The sequence below is a fragment of the Ictidomys tridecemlineatus genome, chromosome 2 (genome assembly GCF_052094955.1).
Source record: "Ictidomys tridecemlineatus isolate mIctTri1 chromosome 2, mIctTri1.hap1, whole genome shotgun sequence".
In the NCBI taxonomy this organism is placed as follows: Eukaryota; Metazoa; Chordata; class Mammalia; order Rodentia; family Sciuridae; genus Ictidomys; species Ictidomys tridecemlineatus.
The window spans coordinates 76,483,379-76,508,193 of record NC_135478.1 but is presented as its reverse complement, the minus strand read 5'-3'; the positions used below and the strand labels follow the sequence as shown (position 1 = coordinate 76,508,193).

The 24,815-nt window shown below is 39.2% G+C and overlaps 1 protein-coding gene across 6 annotated transcripts in view; it reads right to left on the bottom strand.

Annotated features, from left to right (window-relative positions):
* The window catches only part of Coro1c (coronin 1C), an 83,702-nt gene that overhangs the window by 10,712 nt on the left and 48,175 nt on the right, over positions 1-24,815 (bottom strand). For all 6 annotated transcript variants that reach the window (XM_013365114.4, XM_005340102.4, XM_078038966.1 and 3 more), the window contains 3 exons: positions 15,284-15,406; positions 2,971-3,100; positions 844-1,025 (listed from right to left, as the gene is read on the bottom strand). In XM_013365114.4, coding sequence (XP_013220568.1) covers positions 844-1,025; positions 2,971-3,100; positions 15,284-15,406 — 435 coding nt within the window. The remainder of the gene's footprint in view (positions 1-843; positions 1,026-2,970; positions 3,101-15,283; positions 15,407-24,815) is intronic.

The following is a 24,815-nucleotide window of genomic DNA, read 5'->3' as shown; positions in this document are numbered from 1 at the left end:
GTTTCTTCTTTCTTTCTTTTAAAGAACTAGGGATCGAACCCAGGGTCACCTAACCACTGAACCATATCCCCCAGACCCACTTATTTATTTATTTATATGTTTTGAGACAGGGTCTTGCTAAGTTGCTATGGCTGGCCTGGAACTTGGGATCCTCCTGCCTTAGCCTCTCAAGCCACTGTGATTACAGGTGTTCACCACCACAGTGCCCTCATATCCACCCTAGGAAGATTCTGGATAGTTAAAGGTTACATGGGGATGGGAAGTCCCCAGTGCTCGGTAAGCACTAGCCACAACTGTCACAGTACCCTTCAGATGTAACACTACCAACACCAAACATATCTCAGGAAGGGCCTCAGAGCATGGGTGAAATAAGATGTTCTGTATTCAGTATTTGGCACTGCAAGTCTGACTAAAGATCCAAATGTCTACATTTTGTCAATTTTGCTCCTCAAACTAGGGAGTAGAATCTAACATACTGACCTCATGAGAACCTGCTGCAGTTCTGTAAGGTTCTGTAACAATCATTTCTGGAACAGGGAGCAGAATCAACTAATCAACCGTCAGCACTAAGCCCCAAGACCAGGCATGTAGTCTGATTTAGCTGAGCCAGATCTGTGAGCGCTTAAGGACACTAGTGAACTGAGAAAAACTGACTCTTCATGAAAAATGGCCACCTAGGGAGAGAGGTGAGTTGAGTAAAGGCTGCATGTGGACATGCCTCTGCTCCCTCATCACTGTGTCTGCACTCGCAAGGCCACCAGCCAGTGGTTCTCCTGCCTTAAAAGCAAGGAGCCCACAGACACTGAAGTCCACAGCCCCTGGGTTTTGCCCTCACATACTCACAGCAACAAGCTCTTGCTTCCTGGGATCGATCACTCGCACTTTCTTGTCTTTGGAAGCTGTGCAGATCAGACTGCCGTTCCGGTTCCAGCTCACGTTATAGATCATGTCTGAATGCATATCGTCCAAGTTTATAAGGGCTTCCCCTGTCCCCACATTCCAGATGATGATGGCATTGTCACAGCCTGAAACAAGCAAAACCAAGCCCCTCAAAGATTAGAAACCTGTACAGGAAAGCCAGAAGAACATAAGGAAATAAATAAATACACGGAAAGGCAGGTGAGGATAAGGGGCTCTACTTATTGGAAATCCAAGACCAAAAGTGACAAAGAAAAAAGGAGCATACAATAGAAATAAAATCATTAAAGGATCTTGTCCCAATCTCCTTTAAAGCTGGGCATCAGCTGGGTAGGTTGGCATAAGCCTGTAATCCCAGGCATCACAAGTTTGAGGTCAGCCTCACCAACTTAGCAAAACCCTATCTCAAAAAATAAAAAAGGGGCTGGGAAGAGGCTGGGGTTATAGCTCAGTGGTTGAGCGCTTGCCTCGCATGCGTGAGGCACTGGGTTCAGTCCTCAGCACCACATAATTAATTAATTAGTTAAAGCTACTGTGTCCATCTACAACTAAAAAAATATTTTAAAGGTGGGGGGCCACTGAGGATGTAGCTCAGTGGTGAAGTATCCCTGAACTCACTTTCCAGTGCTGTCGGCAAGGAAGAATACTTAGAACATCAGTTCAAAGATAAAACAGAGAAAGAACACCCTAAAGTGAATTCTTGCCAATAAAGCAATTTTAAAGCCTTGCTTTCACAGGCAAACAGCCACTGCAGATGGATCTCATAGTCTTAAAATACGCAAAACGCTCCTGTCAAACCTTGCCCTTCACTTGTAAAAAGGAGAACCAGGAGCAGTCTGCTGATGACACCCTATTTGTGACCTCAATGAGAAGGGCAGCAGGATTTCTCTGATGGAATTCTACCTCCAGGACATTTTCCTTTTATCAGACAGAAGTTCTGTGTAAATCATTGGGAAAGTTCCCAAATACAGTCAACCAGTGCTTATAAAAAAAAACTATCCTACACAGAGTTTTTTTATTGTGTTTTTGGTGGTGCTAGGGATTGAACGCAGGGCCTGAGCTATATCCCCAGCCCTGGTGTCTTTTATTGAAAAGTGGTTCTTGGTTTCAGAAGGTTCCTGGCATTCAATTTACTTAATTGATCAAAAATCATAAACATTCTCTGCTCCCAGTTAAAAACTAAACTACCTCTCTCTTTTTTACTGGTAAGGGGAAAGATTTTTAAAAATTCTGCCACTAACATTAGTTTTTTTTTTTCAAGAAACCTGTATTATTAAAGTATAATTTACATATAATACAATGCACCTATTTAAGCATACTTAGACTGTTTCAATCAGTATATATAATCATGCAGCTTCTACCACAATCAGGTTAGAACATTTCCAACCAAAAGCTCCCTAATGCCCTTTGTATTGCTTTTATGAAGAAAATTTAAAAATCTCAGATTCTGAGCAAAAGGAAAAAAATTTCTGCAAATCAAACTCGGGAAATACTCAAGTGAGAAACCAGTAAGCACACTAAGACCAAGACATGGGTGCTCTGCAGTGCTGTGCAACAGTGAGAAGTCAGACCATCATTGTTCAGGAATAGGGAGTTGACTAAACAGACAGACGATAGACTGTTGCGGAGAGTCGTTAAAAATATTATAGGGAGAACATTTAATGATATAGACAGGAGTGAAGTGTACCACTAACTGCAAAAAGAGGTCACGTGTGAAGTGTACAAAGCCATCTCTGTGTGTTAACTAATTTTAAAATATATATTATGCTTACATTTTTAAAATATCTTTATTTTATTTATTTATTTGGTTATTTATTCATTCTTACGTGGTGCTGAGGATCGAATCCAGGGCCTCGCACATGCTAGGCAAGCGCTCTTCCACTGAGCCCCAGGCCCATAAACGAACTTTTGTACGTGCACTTCACCATGGTTCACTACTGCTCTGCTTCAACACTGTATGCAGCACACACTCAAAACACACCTATTGTTCCCTCCACCTCAGGGCTGTGTGAAGGACGGGCCAGTGGTGGGGAAGCACTGCTGAGCACCTACCTGCACTGAGGAGCACGTTGCGGGCTGTTGGATGCCAGGCCACGATGCCTACTCTTTTCGAATGGCCTTCTAAAATCACCACAGGTTCAGTCAGGGACAGGGTAAGTCCGTTTTCCGGGATCTGCCATACCTGTTGGAAAAGGAAGGAAGATGATCCATATGAAATTCATCACCTGTTATTATCATGTTTACTGTGACAATCTGATTTGAAGACTTGCTGTCTAGCTGGAGCACTTGATGACATCTGGGTGAAAGGCCTTTCACATTTTGTCATGAAATGACTGTGTACAGTTATTTTAAAAATGTAGTATGACATGTGAGATCAGAATATAAGTCCTATAAAACATTACCGCTCCTCTTTTATATAATATTAGGTGGGATTTAAAAAAATTTTTAAGTTCTAACTCTCCAGTTAGAAACGTGTAAAAAAAATTGAAATGAAATAGAAAATGGTTGAAGCATTCATAAAAGCACGGCAAGGATGAATAAAAACCCTCTATGTCTGTGCTTCTGAGGTAATGGTGCAGTTTTAAAAACATATTTTCTATAATTTTCTGTTGGGAAAATGAAATGATTTATAACATATTCTACAGAAAGCAAATCTAGCCGAAGAAAAAGAAAACTGGACTTCATCAAAATTAAAAATCTATTTCAAAAGATAAAGGAAGTAAAAAGACCACCCACAGAATAGGAGAAAATAATTTGCAAATCATACAGCTGATAAGAGGCTTGTATCTAGAGTATAATAAGAACTCTTAAAACTTTATGTTAAGACAAATAGTACAATTTAAAAATGGGCAAGGACCAAAAAGCCTCAAAATGTTTAATGTTTGAGGTTTCTAAAACTAATAAAAAATACTGAATTTTGAGGCAATGTGGCACTGGACCAGCCTCCATAATGAACATCAATTATTTAAAACTGCAAATGCTGTTATTACATACTTCTTAGGAAAAAAATGGGCCAGGAAACCAAATAGACATTTTAAAGTATAAGGGTCCAAAGGCGCGTGAAAAGATGTTTGACATTATTAGCCACAGCGCAGTGCAAATCAAAGCCTCAGATATCACTTCACATGTACCCCCTAAGATGGCTAGAATAAAAAAAGACAAGTGTTAGCAAAAATGCAGAGAAACCAGAGCCTTCCTACACTGTTGGTGGAAATGTTAGATGGCACAGACACTTTGGGAAACAATCTGACAGTCCCTTGAATGATACACACGGAGTTATCCCTGCCCCCTCCCTTTCCTTCCTACCCCACTTCCCTATCTAGAATTCATCTAATCCTTCCATGCTCTCCCTCCCTACCTGCTGCCCTTTTTATTTTTCATTTTGAGACAAGTTCTCACTGAGTTGCTTAGTGCCTTGCTAAGTTGCTGAGGCTGGCCTCAACTTGCCATCTTCCTGTCGCCTGAGTCCCACTGAGGCCCTGTAATTCTACTCCCACACACTACTATTCATAATAGCCAAAAAGTAGAAATATCCCAAGTGTCCATCCATTGCTAAATGGCCAAACAAAATGTGAGATACATACAATGGAAAACCAATTGGCCACAAATAAGAATAAGGCTCTGATAAATGCTACAACATGCATGAACCTGGAAAACATGCTAAGTGGAAGAATTCAGACAGAAGGTCACATATGGTAGCATTTCAGTATGCAAAATGTCTGGAAGAGCAAACCAGAAAGAGACAGGAAATAGATCAGTGGTGGCTTTGTGCTCGGCAAGGCGAATGAGAGGTGATAACTGAAGATGTAGGGCTTCTTTTTGAAAATATTCTAAAATTGTGGTGATGGTTGTATTTCCTAAAAATCATATATACAGTGGAAGACCACTTTAGGAAATTCATTGAATCGTACACTAAACTGGTGAGTTCTGCGTAAATAAGTAAGGCTGTTGTTGTTGTCGTTTTCGTCCTCTTGACTGGTGAAGACACACAGAAGATCCCCACATCTTACCTAGTGATGTGCCCAAGCAGCAGGGGGAGAAGGTAACAGGGAAAGTATCAAAGTGGAAGGAATAAGAGACTTTAACAATGGAGCACTGTGGTTTTAAAGGCTAAGAAGCGGAAATATCCTCTAAGACGGGAAGGACCTAGTTATAAGTGAGTTGATAGCATTGAAAATTCTTGAAGAACAGATTAAATTAAATATTTAAGTTTGTGAAAAGGCTGAAGTTTAAAATAATTATCTTCTTATATATGAAGATTAAAATAAGTAATTCCTAAAGAAGATTTTAAGGAACTAGTTCATGAAAAACTTAGAACCTGCCAGTGAGAATCATATTCAACAGTGGAACAACTGAGAAACATAATTTCCTCTTGTTGGGATTTTTAAGAATGAGATGAAAAACTGTTAGTTTTCCATTGCTTAGTAGAGTGCAGATGTGGATTAGATGAATGCTTAAGGTTCAACTCTTTTCCGTTGTCCTGCAAAAGATGAGAACAAAGTTCGCCATCCCGAAGGGTGGGAAAAAATTCTAAGTTGAGTGATTCATTCATTATTATAGCTAAATTCTACTCAGGCTAAAATATAACCTCTTATGCAAATCATTGCAAAATAAACCCGCCTTCTGAGGGCCCAAGCCTAAATGTCACCTGATTGCTCCAGAACCCCTATCATTCAAATTTTACAGATGGCAGGTATGAACACAGAAAGCAAAAGCACAACCTACCTCTCCCTCACCCAGACCCCAGCCTTTCCTGCTGGGCAGACTTTAAACTATGCCCCTCTCACTCCTGGGAGACTGTGGGCGACTAACTGCTTCCCCTTCAGCATGACATTTGCTTTCATCCTGATTTTTTTTTTTCTTTTAACCAGGGGTGCTCAACCACTGAGCCACATCCCAAGCCCTTTTTGTATTTTATTAGACACTGGGCTCACTGAGTTGCTTAGGTCCTTGCTAAGTTGCGAAGGCTGTCTTTTAACTTTCGATCCTCCTGTCTCAGCCTCCAGAGCCAGTGGGATTCAGGGCATGCACCACCATGTCCAGCCTGACATGTTACTTTTATTCAAAGGTTTTATGAATAACCAAAGAGCTCCGAATTAAATTTGGCTACTCAAATTTTTGAATAAAATTTTGAACAGAATCAATAGAAAACAATGGCTATTGATCTAATCAAAGCATAAAGTCAGCAGAGAAACAATTAGTAATTCAACAGGAAATGCATTTTTAAGGTCCAATTTGACCCCGGTTTTGAAAGAGTGGTAATACCACCCACCACCTGCAGATGGCAGCCTAATCATGGACTGCTAGGAGTCTTTCAAAGACTGCAAAACCTCCTCTGCCCAGCTCTGACCATGAACTACGTTAAGTACTGCGTTTTCTAACTCCCTAATGAGGGCTGAAGTGATAGGAGACTTTGGTTATCAGCATTTCCATCCTTAAATATGAGGGCAGAAACAGAGATCCTAACAGGGCTTTCTTTATCTTTTCCTTTCTCTAGTTTCTCCTTTATCCACCTCTTGCTTGAACTGAGGAAATTTTGATGAAGCAAAACACATGAATTTTTAAATGAAGAAACAGTGTTCTTTTATTAACTCACTTTCAGTCAATTTAATGGTCCCTCCTGGATTTCTGCATTTAATACAGGCAGTAACCCGCTGTACTACCTTGACTACATGTTCACGCAACACAGCTACTGAGGAGCCACTACAATGCAGGTCTGGTCCCAGGTGACTGAATATGGGCCCTACTTTAAGGGGAGTTAACAATCTAGCAGAAAACAGAAGGGTTTCATTGGACTGAAAAGTAAAGACAGCAAATACAAATGGTGTGACATAAAAGCTAGAGGACAGGCTCTGGAGCTGGGTGAGCCTTCGTTTAGGCACCGACCAGGACTGGGCGAACAACACAATTGTAACATCAGTCCCTGCACCTGCTAGGGCTGCTGTGGGGATTAAAGGGCCAATAAAGCCTTTGGAACAGAGCCCAGTGCCCCAATAATGCTTCCCAAATGGAGGAGAGCATAGAGCACTAGCTAAGATGGGCTCAAGCCAAACTGACAGTGAGAATCCATTCTGCCACATTCCAGGGTTGTGACCTTGGCGACACTCACCTAAACTTTCTTGCTTTGTTTCCTCATCTATAGAAAATGGGATAATAATGAACTTGGCCCTCAGTGGGGTGGTTGAAGGACTAAGTTGGTAACATGTATTTAACACATGGAGAATAATGCCCAGCCTAAAGCAGACACCCAGGAAGCCCTAGCTATTGTCATTCCTGTATTAGTCACTAGGAGACCGTACAGTGCAACCAAATCGTGCCGACTTTTGCATAAGCTGAGTGCTGAATGAAAATGCAAGTGTCACCAGTTAATTTCTTGCTAACCAAGCCTGGTCTACCCAGGGAGGTTCTCTGAGGAGACAACCCCTAAGAATGGAAAGGAGTTAAATAAAAGGAAATGAAAACAGGAAATCAAGTACCCAATTTAAAAATAAAACAGCACAGATGCATAAAACAATTTTCTAAAAAGTGTGTGCAGCATCTGAACAATGTCTCAAAGAGGCTGGCTGAGAGACGGCAGGGAAGAGGCACTGGGTCAAAAGGTAATGCCACAGGCACAGGAACTGACAGCAGGAGAAGGAAGTGACTCGGACACTCTGGGAAACAAAATGGAAAGACAACAGAACCCTGGGGTCTGCTGGTAAATGCTGCTCTCCACCGGAGACTATGGGAAGGAGCTCAAGAGTCTGTCCACACTGGGCACTGACATACCCTGGCTGAGGCCACAAGCCCTACTCACAGGCCAGCTGTAACGTGGCTCTCTAATCTTTTTAGGGTGGCCTGCTCCTTCCCGGTAATGGCCTACCAATTTAGACTGAAGGTCTGGCCTCCCACAGCTCAGAGACAACAAAGATCAGAAATGACACTGGGTATAAGTTCAGTCTTTTCATAGGACACTGGCCTGGGTGTCAGAAGACCCCAGCTTCTATCAGACTGAGACACTGATTGGCCATGTTAGCATTAAAAGGGATTTCACTTCTGGGAGCCTCAATCTCCTTATTTGATACTGGGGACTGCACCAGCTATGCTTATGGAAGAGTTACTGGAGGGTCAAACGAGTAAACATTTAGTGTAACACTAGCCTAATGGAAAATACCACTAATAAGAAGGAGCACAGGCTTTGAAGCTAGAAAGATCAGGTTCTGGATATGTCCCTTCTCAGCTGCATGACCTTTGATAGAACTGCCATGTTCTGGGCCTGTGTTTCCTAAGTTATAAAACATCTCATATTCCTGCCTTAACTGTCCAATACAATGATTTAATACCATTATGCACATAAAACCTGAACACCACCTAGCAAAAGAAGAGTCTACTTTATGTTCATGATCAGTCTTCATGTGGTTGTTGTGTCCACTATGACCCCATATGTATTTTTAGGTTTGAACATCAAGATTTCTTGGAATGAGTATTGTCTTCCAATTAATTCAACACTGTACTCAACTAATGCTAATTTACATTCAAGATATCATACATGTGAAGGCTCTAGTTAAGCATAAGACAATTAGCACAGTGGGGACAGATCTGATCTCTGTCACCCACAGGCTTTTTTCCGCTCCCTGGCTATAGAATGGGACTCTAAAACCAATCAGCTTTCTCAACACCATGCTGTGAGTAAGAAAGAAAACAGATGCCCAGAGTGGGCATCTCAGCCTAGAGGGAGTGACAATGACTACCTCTCCCACTTCAAAAATAAATAATGCTGTGTGTTTCTGGAATTTTCTAGTTGGACAACACATTACTATGACAATATTTTATTTTGAAAAAATATATATATATATATACATAATCAATCTCAAGGGTTTCCAGATGAAAAAGTGAGTCAATCACTGAAAACCCATCTAGATTCTGGGGGAAAAACACTGCAGGCACATGTTGGGAACGACTGTGTCACTGGCATCATTTTCACACGTGAAACTCTGCACATGGCAAAAGGACAGCTCAGAACAGATCCAGCAAGAAAGAAGAGGAACATTAAGAAACTTGGGCTTTTCTCAAATAATAAAGTACAATTAGTTTAATGGTTTTATTTTTCAAACATAGCTCAAATTTAAAGCATACACAAAACATTTCCAGACACCACTTTCCTATTTTGATTACCCATCAGGGACTTGCTACTGGGCTAAGCACTATAGTCACTGCCATAAGGAGGGCCATTCCATCAAAGGGCCCTATTTTTTTTCAAAGTTAAGGGAAAATAAAGAAGACATAACCTTAAGAGACAGGAAGAGGCACACAGACTTGGTAGCAGCAGCAGAGCAGCACAAGCCCTGACAGAAAACACTCGCCCACAGCCCTATGGGGCCATGAGGAGGGCATGGGACACTTCCAGATGGACTCACAACATAGACGTCAACACCGGATTTAGGGAAACCAACAACTGAGTGCTGGGTTCTAATCTTCCAAGGCTGTAACTTCTACAGGTAAATGGCCCAGATGCAATCTGAACAAAATGGAACTATTAGAAAGCCCTGACCAATTGACGGCATAGCATTTATGTGGGTGATATACAACAGAAGCAAAAACAAGACAGGGAGTTTATTTTTGTCGATTCTGTAAGAGAATAAGAAAAACCTGGAAGAAAGGGAAAAGTGTCCATTTAAATTTAATAATTTGGGACCCTTCAGGACATGGAGAGACAGTTCAAACTCATGGCTTGTAAAGATCTTTCCATCTCCCAGATTCTGAAAGAAACAATCATGCAACCCTGTTGTCTGAATCTGTCACTTTATGCATTTATGTTTGATTATTACCCTGGAGATAAGGGTAATCAACAATATTGACTAAACAAAACTTAGCTGCTCTTTGTATTGTTAAAAGTACTGTCATTTTCTTGGAGCTAAAATTTCTCCCATTAAAATACTTAGAGGCTAAAATCTCAAAAGCTCCATGCGAAGACGTTGTCAAAGAAAAAGAATTCATAATCCAAAAATTTGAATAACTTAGGAGCAAAGTGTGGCTTCTGGCCAGGAATAGCGGCACACGCCTATAATCCCAGCTACTCAGGAGGCTAATATAAGGAGGGTCACAAATTTGAGGTCAGCCTCAGCATCTTGGCAAGAGTCTGTCTTAAAAAAAAAAAAAATACATAAAAACTAAACTGTGTCAATATAATTAGTTTGCTTTGAGGGAAAAAATTGCTTTGAGGCTACTTAAAGAAGCCATCTTTAAAAGATACCAAATATGTGTTAAAGGCGATCTTGCTGCCCTGAATCCACTATAGGTACACATTAAAACTCATTATTAAAAAAAAATCATTATTCATTTATAGCTTCCTTTTGATCTTAAATAGGCATTACTACTATATCTCCATTTTATACATAAGGCATCTGGGGCTGAGTGTTTAAGCAACCTGCCTGAGCCCAGAACTCTTAGTGTGTGGCTCTTCTTGGTACCCTTCATCAACTGGAATAAGACTGTGTTACACTATCTACCATCTGTAGCTTGTGAACTACTATCAACAGCACTTAAGAAACTCCTGAGAGTTTTTCTATTAAAAAAAAAAAAAAAGGTGTCATAGGAAACCATTTGATCTATCGTACAGTGTTCTTTTACCTGTAGGAGAGCAAAGTGGAAAATTAGGTATTAAGAAACAGGTAGAGGGCTGGGGATGTGGCTCAAGCAGTAGCGCACTCGCCTGGCATGTGTGTGGCCCGGGTTCGATCCTCAGCACCATATACAAACAAAGATGTTGTATCCGCCGAGAACAAAAAAATAAATGTTAAAAAATTCTCTCTCTCTCTCTTTAAAAAAAAAAAAAGAAAAAAACAGGTAGAACAGGAGATCAAACATTTCTTTAAAATTTCATTTCAGTTGATCAGTTTTAAAGGCTTCAATTACCCCAATAACTACATATGATTTGGGAGTCATTAGTCATTAAAGAATGCTGTAAATATCAGTTCCATATTAAAGGGTTTAAAATTTTTTGGAAGATTTATCCCAAAGCATTTTTTAATGTACAGAATGTTCACTCCAGCAACACCGATAAAGGGGCAACATGAGAGGATTCTGGGAAGACGCTGGTCTCAATGGCAGTAGGATTTTCAGATTTTCCAAGTCTCTCCATGAAAACACAGAACAGATACCAAAATTTGGTGCAGACCCAAAACACAAGTGTGTGCAGGCAAATCACCAACAGCCATGTGATCTGCCTGCTATCAGCCTTGGGTGTGCAGAGGGACCACCAGTGGGGCACTGGAAACTGGGAGGGGTCTTGTCCTTTCCAACAGCAGTGACCACAGGAGCCTTCAATAAAAAGGTCTGAAGGATACTCTAGACCCAGGATTCCTGAAACTGACCAGATGTCCTTCCAGGACAAACACCACATACACTAAGCAGAAGCCCAGGGAAAGGATCAAATTAGAGCAGGCAGCATTCACAGGAGCAAAAGAAATGAGAAAGGCCAAAGAAAAACAAGCCAGAAAAACCTTAGAAAAGCAAGCTGCCATGTTTGTGAACACTATCTGAAGATATGCTGTGAAGTTAGGACAACTATCTCAGCCAAGTCGGAAAAGGTTGGGAAAAGTTCACACAAAGATAAATTCTTAAAATCATACAAAAATAAGAAGAAAAAATAAAACTGAACCACAAAATGACTTTTAAAGAATTAAGGACAGGGGCTGGGGATGTGGCTCAAGCGGTAGCGCGCTTGCCTGGCATGCGTGCGGCCCGGGTTCGATCCTCACCACCACATACCAACAAAGATGTTGTGTCCGTCGAGAACTAGAAAATAAATATTAAAAAAAAATTCTCTCTCTCTCTCTCTCCCCTCTATCACTCTCTCTTAAAAAAAAAAAAATGAGCCACAGTAAATTCTGTTTCATCTGTGGCTCTCATGTAAATTAAAAAAAAAAAAAGAATTAAGGACAGGATAACATCCTTGCAGATAATAAAAGCATGCTAAACAAACACGTTCAATAAAAAGAGATAACTATGATACTATTTCAAAATGAGATAAAACACATGAAGAAAACAATTTAAGACATGAAAAATTAATCAGAACTTAAAACTCAACAAATCAAGAAAAAATTAGGAATTAAAGTAAAATCACTTTTAGAAATGAAGATTAGCCAAGAAAGAACATGAGAACAAACACACCTAACAGATAATGAACCTTAAAAAAATAAAAAGTAGCCCTCTCCCCTGGCTGTCCAAGATGCTGAAAGGAAAGAAGGCCAAAGGGAAGAAGGTGGCCCTGCCTGGGGTTGGGGGGCGGGGGGGTTTGAAGAAGCAGGCCAAGAAGGTGGCAAATCCCCTGCTTGAGCAAAGGTCTATGAATTCTGCACTGGATAAGACATCAGCCCAAAAGGGACCTTGGCATTTTAAAACTGTCCCTACTATATCTGGCTGCAGTGGCAAAGGACTATTCTCCAATCAACAACTGAAAGTGCCTCTTGAGACTCACCAGTTCACCCAGGTCTTAGTCTGCCTAAAAGTTACCCAGTGCTTAAGGTGGGCCTCAGCTGTGGATGAGAGACAAAGTAAGAGAAGAAACAGAGACCTGGCCCGGGCTAGGACTATGTAAGCAATGTGGCTTTTTGAGCTCGTTACCTGACATTTGTTGAGAAGAAAGCTGCCTACAAAAAGGACCACCTGTCCTTGAGGGATTCATAGTGTCACTCTCCTTGGTGGAGAGCAAGGCTCAGCTAGTAGTGCCTATACACAATGTGGGTCCCATTGAACTGGTTATCTTCCTGCCCACCCTGTGTCATAAGAAGGGTATCTCCCACCTACACCATCAAGAGGAAGGCCTCACAGGTACCTGCGATCTTCACTAAGGCCTGGGTCATTGTTGCCTTCATGCAAGTCAATTTGGAAGAAAAAGGAGCACTGGCTAAGCCTGTGGAAATTATTAGGACCAATTACATGGAAGACTTGAGGTCCATCATCACTGGGGCAGGGGCGGGGCGAGGGATGTTCCCGATCCAAACTTTGCTAGGAAACGCAAAGGCTATTTAACCCAGGCTGCCACCAACCTGGGTTAAATGAACACAACATAAAAATAAAGTTCTCCAGAAAATAAATAAAAGATAAAAATAAAAAATTAACTAAATAAGTAACCCCCACAAAAGTCTAAAAGAAGTGAAGAAAAAAAAATTTAGAGAGAAATTGACAAATCCATGAGTCCAAATGAAGAATATTTAAGGAAAAAAAAAAAACCACACACACACACACACACACACACACAACCACAACACTAATTGGTCACCTTCTGAGAATGACAGAACAAATTGTTATCTTAAAAACTAGGTAAATTAAAGGAGATAATCAAGCATTTCTCTTACCAGTTAAAAACTAAAAATAAAATGAAAAAATTGAATATCACTATTTTGTGACCCCCCCACCATGGATTACTGCATTAAACACCAACAGCCATACAAATCAAAAAGAATGAAAACTACACATCATGTGCTTCCTGGTGGAAGAACCTAACACTAACCCAAGAGACTGAATGTGCATCTGACCACACTTCAGGATCCAGCTGTCAAACTGCAGGAAATTCAGACAGAAGAATATGGTGCGAGATACCATGTAATCTGCAAAATCCAGACAGCTGAACAGCATGGGTCAAAGGTCAGAGTTCTTCCCTACAATATGCGGTAAGGAAAAGGGTGGAGGAGGAACCTATAGATTAAGATAAAGACTTAAGACTACATATCAAGTTTTTTAAACTGGCAAAACTAATTTACAGTGCTTTGGCATCAGTTCTAAATGATGTTCTTTTCCCTTAGCAAAATACACCTGATGCCATTACAATGATGAGCTTAAGCAAGGCATATCAAACAGAAAAATTATTTTTAACAGCAGCATATTTCTTTAATATGTTTTAGCTGCCAAAATTATATCACAGGAGGAATCATCCTCAGCCAAAAGCCCACAAGGAAAAGTAGGCAGATGTTTAAAAAACAGTTCAGGAATTGATTTGTTTATGCAAAATAATTTTAATTAATGGAGCATTCCAAACAATGTTTCAGTCTACAAATAACAGAGGAAAACATAGTAGTGTGGCTCTTTGAGCTCGTCACCTGACACTTGTTGATACCCCTTACAAATTAGCAACTGAGCTTCATTTATGTCAAGGGCAGCCGTGCTCCCTCTCATACTTACGTCTAAACTTTTCAACATATTTTGGGTATTGAAAACTGATCCAAGCCTATCATCATATTTAATCAAGAACAGGAAGGTTTTCGTTAAACAGTACCCTTGAGACAGGCATAGAGGTACACGCCCACAGTCCCAGCTATTGGGGGGGCTCAGGCAAAAGGACTGCTTGACCCCAGAAGTTCTGGGCCAGCCTGGACAACACAGTAAGAACTTGCCTCAACAAAACAAAATCCCCAAGTCTGGCTTCATATATAACCTAGTTTGGGAATCTAAATGAAGGAATGTAAATACCTTTTAAGGTTTTTTTTTTGTTTGTTTTTGTTTTTTTTGCCTATTTGTGTATCTTCATGAAAAAGACTTATTTAAACGGGTCCACTGCACAGAAAACACCTTCCTTCTGATATCAGCTTGGAAAAAGCACTTACTAAAATTCTTACTATCTCTCAATACCTGTTACATATCCCATTTTATCTGCATAACCTTGGCATCTTACTGCACTGTAACCCACAGTTTGTGCAAGCAAGTTTTTTTTGTGTGTGTGGGGGGGGCGGTGTCATAGACGCATTCACAAAATCTTTTTTTTTTTTTAAGAGAGAAAGAGAGAGAATTTTTTAATATTTATTTTTTAGTTTTTGGCAGACACAACATCTTTGTTGGTATGTGGTGCTGAGGATCGAACCCGGGCCGAACGCACGCCAGGCGAGTGCGCCACTGCTTGAGCCACATCCCCAGCCCAGCATTCACAGAATCTTTAAAAAATCATTTTACTGGGGCTGAGGTTGTGGCTCAGTGGCAGAGCACTTGCCTAGCATTCAATCCTCAGTACCACATACAAATAAATAAAAAATAAAGGTACATCAACAACTAAAAAATATTTTTGAAAAAGTTATTTTACTGTTCACAAAATTTTCCTGTAGTCAGATGTCAACTGTCAAAAATCTTGTATACATATACATTCAAATACACACACACACACACACACACCAAAAAATAATTAAATAAATAAATAGAATACAATCTGTTGATGTAAGAGCCTGTAAAAGGCTTATCTGTAGTTAAGTTTTAATGTAGCTAAATCCTTGTATAATCCAATGGATAGTCAAAACTGCTATGATTTTCTGTCTACACACACACACACACACACACACACACACACACACACACACACACACGAATGTAATGGTCAAACACCACACTGGGAGCTTACCATAACCGTGCAGTCCTCTGAACCACTGGCAATGACCTGATCGTTGTGCGGGCACCAGTCTATATCCAGCACTGGTCCTGTGTGACCACACACAGTAGGGTAGGATTTGTCAATTCGACCAGTCTGAAAGAAGAGAAAAACAAACCTTTTGTATAACATCAATACCACAGAGCTTTTATGTTTTCTCAGGCCTATTTCTTCTTTATTATTTCTACCCAAAACTCTCGGCTGCTTACTTGTGAGGACATTCACATGTATCAATGCCAACTAGTGAGATGGGTTAGCTTTCACTTGTAGTAACAGCTACTACCAAGTACATTCATCAAATTACAAGAATTAAAATTTCTAGAAACAAAAAGATTTTATATTTTGTATCCAAAAAAGGATTTTATTTGCACTCATAAACATAGCACAGAGAATTTATAAGTCTTTTTTTGCCAAAATATAATTCTAGAACAGCCAAACTGTAAATTATAGATGTTTCTACTGGAGGGGGCAAAAAAAAAAAACCCTTGGTATTACTTAAAATGTGAAATATAACTCTTAATATAAAAGGATAATATCTTTGAATATACAAATTAACAATTCTAGAATTGATTGGCATCATTAAAGTAAAACGTTTTTTGAACCTTTAGCTGATTGTGTGTGTGTGTGTGTGTGTGTATTCTGTTTAGTAGAACTAGGGACTGAACCTAGGACTTTGCACATGTTAAGAAAGCACTTTTCAACTAAGCTAGATTCCTAGTCCTTTTATTTTATTTTGAGGCAGGATCTTGCTAAGTTACCCAGACTGGACTTGAATTTATAATCCTCCTGCCTCAACCTCCCAGATAACAGGTATTCTAGATGTGTGCCACCACACCCAGCTTAAAGGGCATATATTTTAACGTCTCCATCTCTGTCTCCAATAGAAATACCAACCAGACAGTCTAACTAGATCTCACCCATTTTCCAGTTCCATGTCTCGTTAAGAATATTTAATGTTGGTTGTAGTCACCACTATTTTCTCATTTTACACATTTGAATCTAACAAGCCAACCAGTCTTATTAGACCAATTTGATGTCTACCAAGACAACTGCTGTTATGACAGGTGTAGAAAAGCTCTATCTGTTTTTCAACAGGTTAGCACCATGCCATGCTGGGGCTGGATGGGCTCTAAGAGCAGGTGCACAGAAGGAATGGCTGCACTGTGTAACTGAACCCATTTGCTGTTGCTGCTCTCTTGTTATAGCAAACTGTCAACACTGGGGCAGGCTTCTTGACGAATTTTCAAGCTCAGTAAACTCTATGACTTCTTCAACTTAACTCAACTGTGGAAATTTCCAGAGAAGCAATGTGCTAAAGTGCCGAACCACATGCTCTGGAGTGAGACAGACATGGTTTCAAATCCAGGCTCTACAGCTTAAACAGTGGCTGACCTTAAGCAAGTCAAATAATCTCTCTTGGTTCCAGTTCATCAACTGTAAAACAGATACTTAACTCCCAGGATTATGGTGAGGATTAAATGAGAGAACATGTTTAGGTAAATGATAGCTCAGTGTTACAATTATCAGTGTAAAATATGTGAAAAATTTAATTATAGTACCTGGACTATAATAAAAACTCAATAAAAAACTGACACTGATTATTAGCTCTTCTAGCACAGTATTTATATTACTTCATCATAAGAATTAATGAATGTGTATTATTTATGAACTTTTATGGGCCAGATACTGTGCTGAGTTCTGGAAGTACAGAGCTGAACAGGGAAGCCCTGTCCTAGCTGAGCATGGAGTCCAACTGGAAAGAGACATTTAAATCGCCAGTTACAGTGCAGCATAAGACCTGGTCCATGCAGACAGACCTAGGGAAAAAGAAACACAGGATATTCAACTAGGCTTGTGGGAGGGAGTGGTGTCACAGTCTTTGGAAGGTTTTCAGCTGAGAAGGGCAATTTCTAAGCTGAGACTTAAAGATGGCCCTCTCCACAGACCTAAGGCCTAGGTTTCTTCACCTCTTCCTCCTTTCCCTTGCAAAATTCACTGAACTCAGGGGCTTGGGATGTAGCTCAGGGGCAGAGCACCTGTCTAGCATACTCAGTCCCCAACCAGCATCAACACCAACACCAGAAAAAGAGGAAATACCAATGAACATCATATTATATAAAATCCAAGTGTCGGGGGCTGGGATTGTGGCTCAGTAATAGAGTGCTCGCCTAGTTAGTGCGAGGCCTGGGGTTCTATCCTTAGCACCACATAAAATTAAAATAAAGATATTGTGTTCAACTACAACTAAAAAATAATTAAAAAAAAAAAAAACCCAAGTGTTATAAAAAGGGTCATTTGTAGGCAGCAAAGCAGAAAGAGCCGAGAACCAGCCTACCCAGGCTAGGATCACATCTCCACTATTTCTAGCTGTGAGTTTTTGGCCAACTTACTCCAACTATCAAGCTCAGTTTCTCAGCTGTAATACCAGTATGTTAATAATTAATTCTTTAAGAGTTGATGGGAAAACTGAATAAGACAATCAAGGTAAAGAATTTGCTACTATTCCACCACTTGAAGTGTTCAACAGATGCCATTCAAAATTTAACAAATACCGGAATTCACTCTACCACACTTCAGATCATGTCTTTCCTTAAAGCAATAGCAAATAAGCACCTAAGCCGGGTGGCTTTATCAGTTTTTCTTACTGCATAACCATAAAAACCATATGAGATGGTTAGTTCACTTGCATCCTTAGCAATGTTCCATGCTCAAGCTGGTGGTGGTGTGCATAGTGTTCATTCTAGTGTAAATAATGATTATCTTAAGTATAGGAATCATCATTCGTTGAATGTGTGAATTTCATAATTTTAAACATTCTAGACAAGAAGGGCTGAGTGATGTCTGAATGACTGTGGACAAACTTCTGAAAGGTATGACAAAAACAAAGAAATAGAGAAGTATGTCGGAAATGCTAAGAAGTTCCCAAGTTCAAGAAAGTAAACCAGGAAAAAGGACTGGGATACTAAAACAACAGTGGGGGGGGGGAACTGGTCAATATGGTAAACACAAGTAGAGAACTATGTAAAACAGCAGTGATAATGACAAAGTGCAGAACAACAAGAGTAAGTAAAGTAGAAAGGCATGTGTTCCCAGTCAACAGGTTTCAGGGCCCTTCTCTAAAAAAAGCAGGAAAACTGACTAGTTAACATGACTGGAAGTCATACAACCATGTTAAAATTAAGGGCAAACACTAAAAGGAAAAAGAACATGTAACTTCCAAAATGTATGCAGGAGGAGGGGCAGAGGAGATGTCAGGAATAAAAACTTTTTGATCCTACAAAGATGAAATAAAATGAAAAAAGGAGAAACAAGCATGAACACTAGAAAGCACACAGTAAGATGATGGAAACAAAACCAACTCTAAATCATGATGTGGTAAATGCAAATAGGCTAAACTCACTAGCTAAACCACAAAGGCTCAGAGATCAGATCAAATCCAGCTACAGGACATTGACACACTCAGCACTGGGGATATGGTGGCACTTTGCCTAGCATGCTTAGCTGGGTTCCATCTCCAGCACACATTTTAAAAAATAATGACACTTGCTAGGCTTGGTGGTGCATGCCTGTAATCCCAGCAGCTTGGGAGACTGAGACAGGAGGATCCCAAGTTCAAAGCCAGCCTCAGCAACGAGGCACTGAGCAACTCAGTGAGACCCTGTCTCTAAAAATAAAATACCAAAAAGGGCTGGGGATATGGCTCCATGACTAAGTGCCCTGAGTTTTATTCCCAGTACCAAAAAATAATAATAATGACACCAATAAGTAACTAAAGGGAGGGAACACATAAAAAATCCACCAAGAGGCTAAATTAATAACAACAACACACACACACAAAAAAAAACACTAATATAATATGACCTTGTAGCCAATATTTTAAAATACACTTTTTTTTTTCCAAGCAAACATAAAACATCTTTTTTTAAGTGATCAATTATGAGACCACAAAGCAAATTTCAAAAAGTACCAAGGAGTCAGTATCATGGAAAGTATGTTTGGAGTACAATGTAAAACAATTATAAATTAATAGGAAGGTATTAACAAAAAATCTCCAATAGCTGGACTCTGTGGCACACACCTGTCATCCCAGCAGCTCAGGAGGCTGAGGCAGGAGGATTCTGAGTTCAAAGCCAGTCTCAGCAACAGCAAGGCACTTAGCAACTCAGTGAGACCCTGTCTCTAAATAAAATACAAAACAGGGCTGGGGATGTGGCTCAGTGGTTGAATGCCCCTGAGTTCAATCCCTATTACCTACCCCTCAAAAATAAAGGAAAAAAAAAAAGTCTCCAATACACTAGGAAAAAAATATAAATTCACTAGTTCACAGTTTAAAAAAAATCGTAACGGATAACAGAAAAAAGTTAAAACTGAATAATATGATATATCAAAATACATGGAATTCAGCTAATACAGATCCCCATAAAAGTTTTATAGTCTTTAATGCAAATTTTAGAAAAGATTGAAAACTAATGAACTAAGCATCTAACATGAGAAGTTAGAAAATGAACAGAGTACACTCAAAAAATGTAAAATTATAAAATAAATTGACAGGAGAGAAAATAAAAAAAGAACCAATTAAATTGAATAAATTAGGGGGGGAAAGGAGCAAATACCAGGAACTTTAAAAGGGACAAAACTCATATACATGGTAGAAGTATGAATAAGGAATAACATTTGATAAGAAATCTGAAAACTCTATGAAACAGGCTGAGGAAGGAGAATTGCAAGTTCAAAGCCAGCCTCAGCAACTTACCAAGACTGTCTTTAAATAAAAGATTAAAAAATGTGAGTCAGTGGTTAAGCACCCCTAGGTTAAATTCCAATGCCAAAAATAAATAAAACCTCCATGAGACAATCAGGAAAATGTAACTTACTTAAGATTAAAAACCTTGAATATCGTAAAAGAATGAGAGATGTAACTCCACCCATCACCTACCCTCATCAATCAATCACCAAATACCAGAACCAAAATAGGCCCAGGTGGTTTTATAAGAGAGATCATCTCAAACTTTTCCAGGGAACAGAAAAAGGAATTCCACTGAACTCATTACATAAGGTCTGTGTCACAAAGGCTAAAGAAAAAAACAGAAAACCAAATTCAGCAATGTGAGTTTTTCTCAAAAAAATAAGCAAATTAGCAATAAGCAATGTGAAAAGACTAGTTACAAACCAGGATAAGATATACGCAGTACATATACCCAACAAATGAACAGTCAATCTTAACAAAGAATGGCCAGATATGAGCCAAAAACTCACAGGGAAGAAATCCAAAAACAGATATAAGAAAAGAGATCTGATCTTTCTTGTAATTAGGGAGCTGCAAATTAAAATAATGAAATAGTATTTTACATGTATAAAATCTGGCAAAAATGTAAAAGTCTAAATGTGAGTGCTAGCAAAAATGTCAGGAAAAAAGAGACTCTCATACCCACTCACAGGACAGTGTGCAGTTAACAATGCATTTGGCAAATGATGTGGCAACAGGCAGAAGTGACAAGCAGCCCAGCAATACCACTGCTAGGTGGCCTAGGTGAGAGAAATGTCCCCATGATTTCCACAAAAGTATTGTTGCAGGACTGTTGGGAACAGTGGCAAAAGAAGAAGCAATTTCACTGACTCTCAGGTATGGGAATAAATACTTAAAGTTTCACACACAGAAATAAATGTCACATGCAATAATACAAAAATATGGACATATTTGAGGAAATTACTACCTCTGGAGAAGAATGAAGGCCCCCCTCCAAAAGTCAGAAGAAACAAACATGGTGGAAAATTAACATCTGTTTAATTAATCTCTGGGGAAAGTACTTGAATATCCTATTATTTTATTTAATATATTCCCTATTTTGAAAAAAATTTAAAATGTAATAAAGTGAGAATCACATCAATATATTGTTACTGATTTTACATTAAAGTATTTTTCCCCTTCTAAAGAAAAGGTTTTCCTACCTGAATTGTTTCATCTCAGAGTCTCACATTCTTAAGATTCTTAAGCTCCCCCCAGCAAACCATATGTGGCAGCCTTAATGGAATAGTATAGTACTGAATTTGAACATTTTTGTAGTGGGGGTAGGGGGCTTACTGGGATGTAACCCACGGGAGCTCTACCACTGATCTACACCCCCAGCCTCTTTTATTTTTTGAGCCAGGGTGTTACAAAATCTGAGGGTCTCACTAAATTGCTGAGGATGGCCTCAAACATGTGATCCTCCTGCCTCAGCCTCCTGAGTTGCTGGGATGACAGGGGTACACCACCACACACAGCCTGAATATGAACTTGTAACAACAACAAATGATTTCCGCCCCCAAAATCTGGGCTAAGCAGAACTTTTGGTAATATAGAAAGCAATTCGGAGGGGAATCTGGAACTACTAATACTAGTTGTGCTTAGTTATATAATACTATAAAGTTTCCTAAATGAATACTTCCCCCACAAATCAAAATTAAATAATCTTTTTTAAAAAATATTTTTTAGTTATAGATGAATGCAATATCTTTATTTTGTTTATTCATTTTTATGTGGTGCTGAGGATCGAACCCAGTGCCCCACATGTGCGAGGCAGGTGCTCTGCCACTGAGCCACAGCCCCAGCCCAAATTAAACAATCTTAACTAAAAGTTAATAGGTATTCACCAGTAATCTTCAATCAAATGGAATATTTGAGAATAAAAAGCATTTCTGCCATTCTCGTCTCATGAAAGTACTAGGAGTACATTTTCTAGGAATAAAAAGGAGAATCTAAAAGTCCATCTTTCTATCAAAAACAAACAATAACAATAACATTTTGAGAGTATTTACATTATATGCTAGGAACTATCTGGAGATCTTTATATCCATTTATGAATTAGGAATTATCCTCATTCTCTAAATAAAGAAACTGAGGCACAGAGAAGGTCAAGAAGCAGAGCTCTGAAACACCACCGCCATCCACACCAGACTAGATAGGAGAAAACATTTCCAGGAGCTGGGGTTACAGTTCAGTGGTAGAGCACACGCCTAGCATGTGTGAGGCTCTGGGTTCGATCCTCAGTACCACATAACAATAAATAAATTAAAAGCATTGTGTCCAATTACAACTAAAAAAATATTTTTAAAAAAATTCCAGTATGCCATGGTTATGAAAAGGGCACAGAAGTAATGTCTATTGGCAGCTGGCCATTAGAAACACAGAGTTAGGGCTGGGGATGTGGCTCAAGCGGTAGCGCGCTCGCCTGGCATGCGTGCGGCCCGGGTTCGATCCTCAGCACCACATACAAACAAAGATGTTGTGTCCGCCGAGAACTAAAAAAAAAATAAATATTAAAATTCTCTCTCTCTCTCTCTCTCTCTCTTACTCTCTCTTTAAAAAAAAAAAAAAAGAAACACAGAGTTAATTTTAAAAAATGATATTCTGCAAACAGCTGCTTCCTCTGGTTGGGATGTCATCATAAATCCTTAAAACAAATAAAACAGAGAAAGTAGCATCATATTGTGGTACATGAGGAAGGAAATTCAATAAATATCTGATACTGATAAAAGAACAAAAGCAAAAAGAAAGTATTAAGGAAAATTACACTTCAAAAACACAATACATTTCTTCAAATGAGCATATATTATTAAAACTTCAGAACTGGGCATTTATAAACTACTAAGAACTCCCAAGTATGTGGAGACTAAAGGAGATAATCCTAATAATGAACTTACATGGTAAGGATGAGGAAACATCATTCTGAAAGACATCTTAGACCAGGATTTAATGAGAAAGCAATTTTCTTCAAGCCTTTGACACACACTCATTTATCACCAGTGAATAAAACAAGGAATCCATGTTTAATTTGCTAGACTGTGAAGGGCCATTCAGAAAGACATCTACCACATGTTGTGGTGAAAACACAGTTTACCTGCACCTCCTAATAGCAAATTTAAATGACTATTGAGGCTGGAAGGATGAATTACAAAAGGTTAATGCCAGGTTTTGGATTTTTTTTTTTAAACTAAAAAGGTGACTTATTTTTTAAAATCTCTCATCAATTTTCCAAAGGTATTATACAGAATAATTTCCTTTTACTAGCCAATCATATACTATCTTATCTCATTAAGGATAAATCACTTCAGTTACATCATCTAGAACATTATCACTTTTGTAGCACAGAAATTGGTTTAGCTAAATATAATAGTCATTTAGTCTCCCAACTTTAAATACTTTTTTTGATTGATTACTTATTAGTCCCAATCATTTGCCACAGGATGGCTTTTATTGTGCCTCTCTGGATAAAGTTCCAAGTGGTTAGGATTACCTGGCACTCAACACATAGGCAAAATGATCGACGTCAAGTTCCCAAAGGCACTGGCTCAGAGCCTAGTTCGTGATCTTGCAGGACTCTGGTGAAACAGGTCAGGACACTGGCTTACAGTCATTAGTACCCGAAAGGTCCAGTGGCCTGCCCAAAGGCCAGCAACATGAGCCCAAGGAAAATTCAGCCTCTGAAGGATGTGTACAGCTGGCACAAGGGAGGGGGTCACGGCACAATTTCCTTGTGGCTGGCCTCAGCTGAGGGTGATGGTTTTGAACAGGTTATAGCCAGCAACTCTCATCATGGCAGAAAATATCCTAGGCACCAGCACTGTCACTTGCTTGGGTTTTTGGGTAAAGTCCTTAAAAATTTCAAAGCAGCTCAAAATACTCCTAGAAACTAATACTTCAATAAAACCCAAGAAATTATTCAACATTTCCCTCCAATGGATATTTGAGGATGGGGGATGAAAATAAAAACACATATAACAAACATCAGTAAATGCTCTAAAAGGAATATTTGTAGTTTAAATAACTGCAAAAACAAGTCTCGCACACACAAAAAATTGAATGTAACTTTTTTTTTTTTTTTTTGGTACCAGGGATTAAACCCAGAGGCAATTAACCATTCAGCCACATCCCCAGATCCCCCCTTTTTAAAAATATTTTATTAGTGACAGAGTCTTACTCAATTGCTTAGAGCCTTCATAAACTGCTGAGGCTTTGAACCGTAGTTGCTGGGATTACAGGCACATGCCACTGTGCCTAGCTTCAGTGTAACTTTTTTTAAATAGCTTTATTTATTTATTAATGCAGTGCTGAAGATCAAACCCAGTGCATCACACATGCAAGGGCGAGCACTCTACCACTGAGCCATAACCCCAGCCTTCAATGTAATTCTTAACAGATGACATTTCTAGTCATAAGGATATCGTCCGGTCAGTTTTAATGGAAAACCATCAAGTTTCTTTCCACTTCGGTCTACTAGTAAATCTCATTTATGTGTCTCACATCTCAGGCCAAAAAGGAATCCATGTTTTAGAAGTGCATTCACTCTACATACTACTGTGCAATCAATTTCAAATGTATATGAACACACAGAAAAATTCTTACTATTGTTTCAATAAAGGAGTTCCACTCTCGGAGGGTTTTTAAGAGTTAATGGTGTTGTATCACAGATATAAATTTTTACCCTCCCAAGCCCTCAAAATTCAACTTTGGGATACTTCCAGT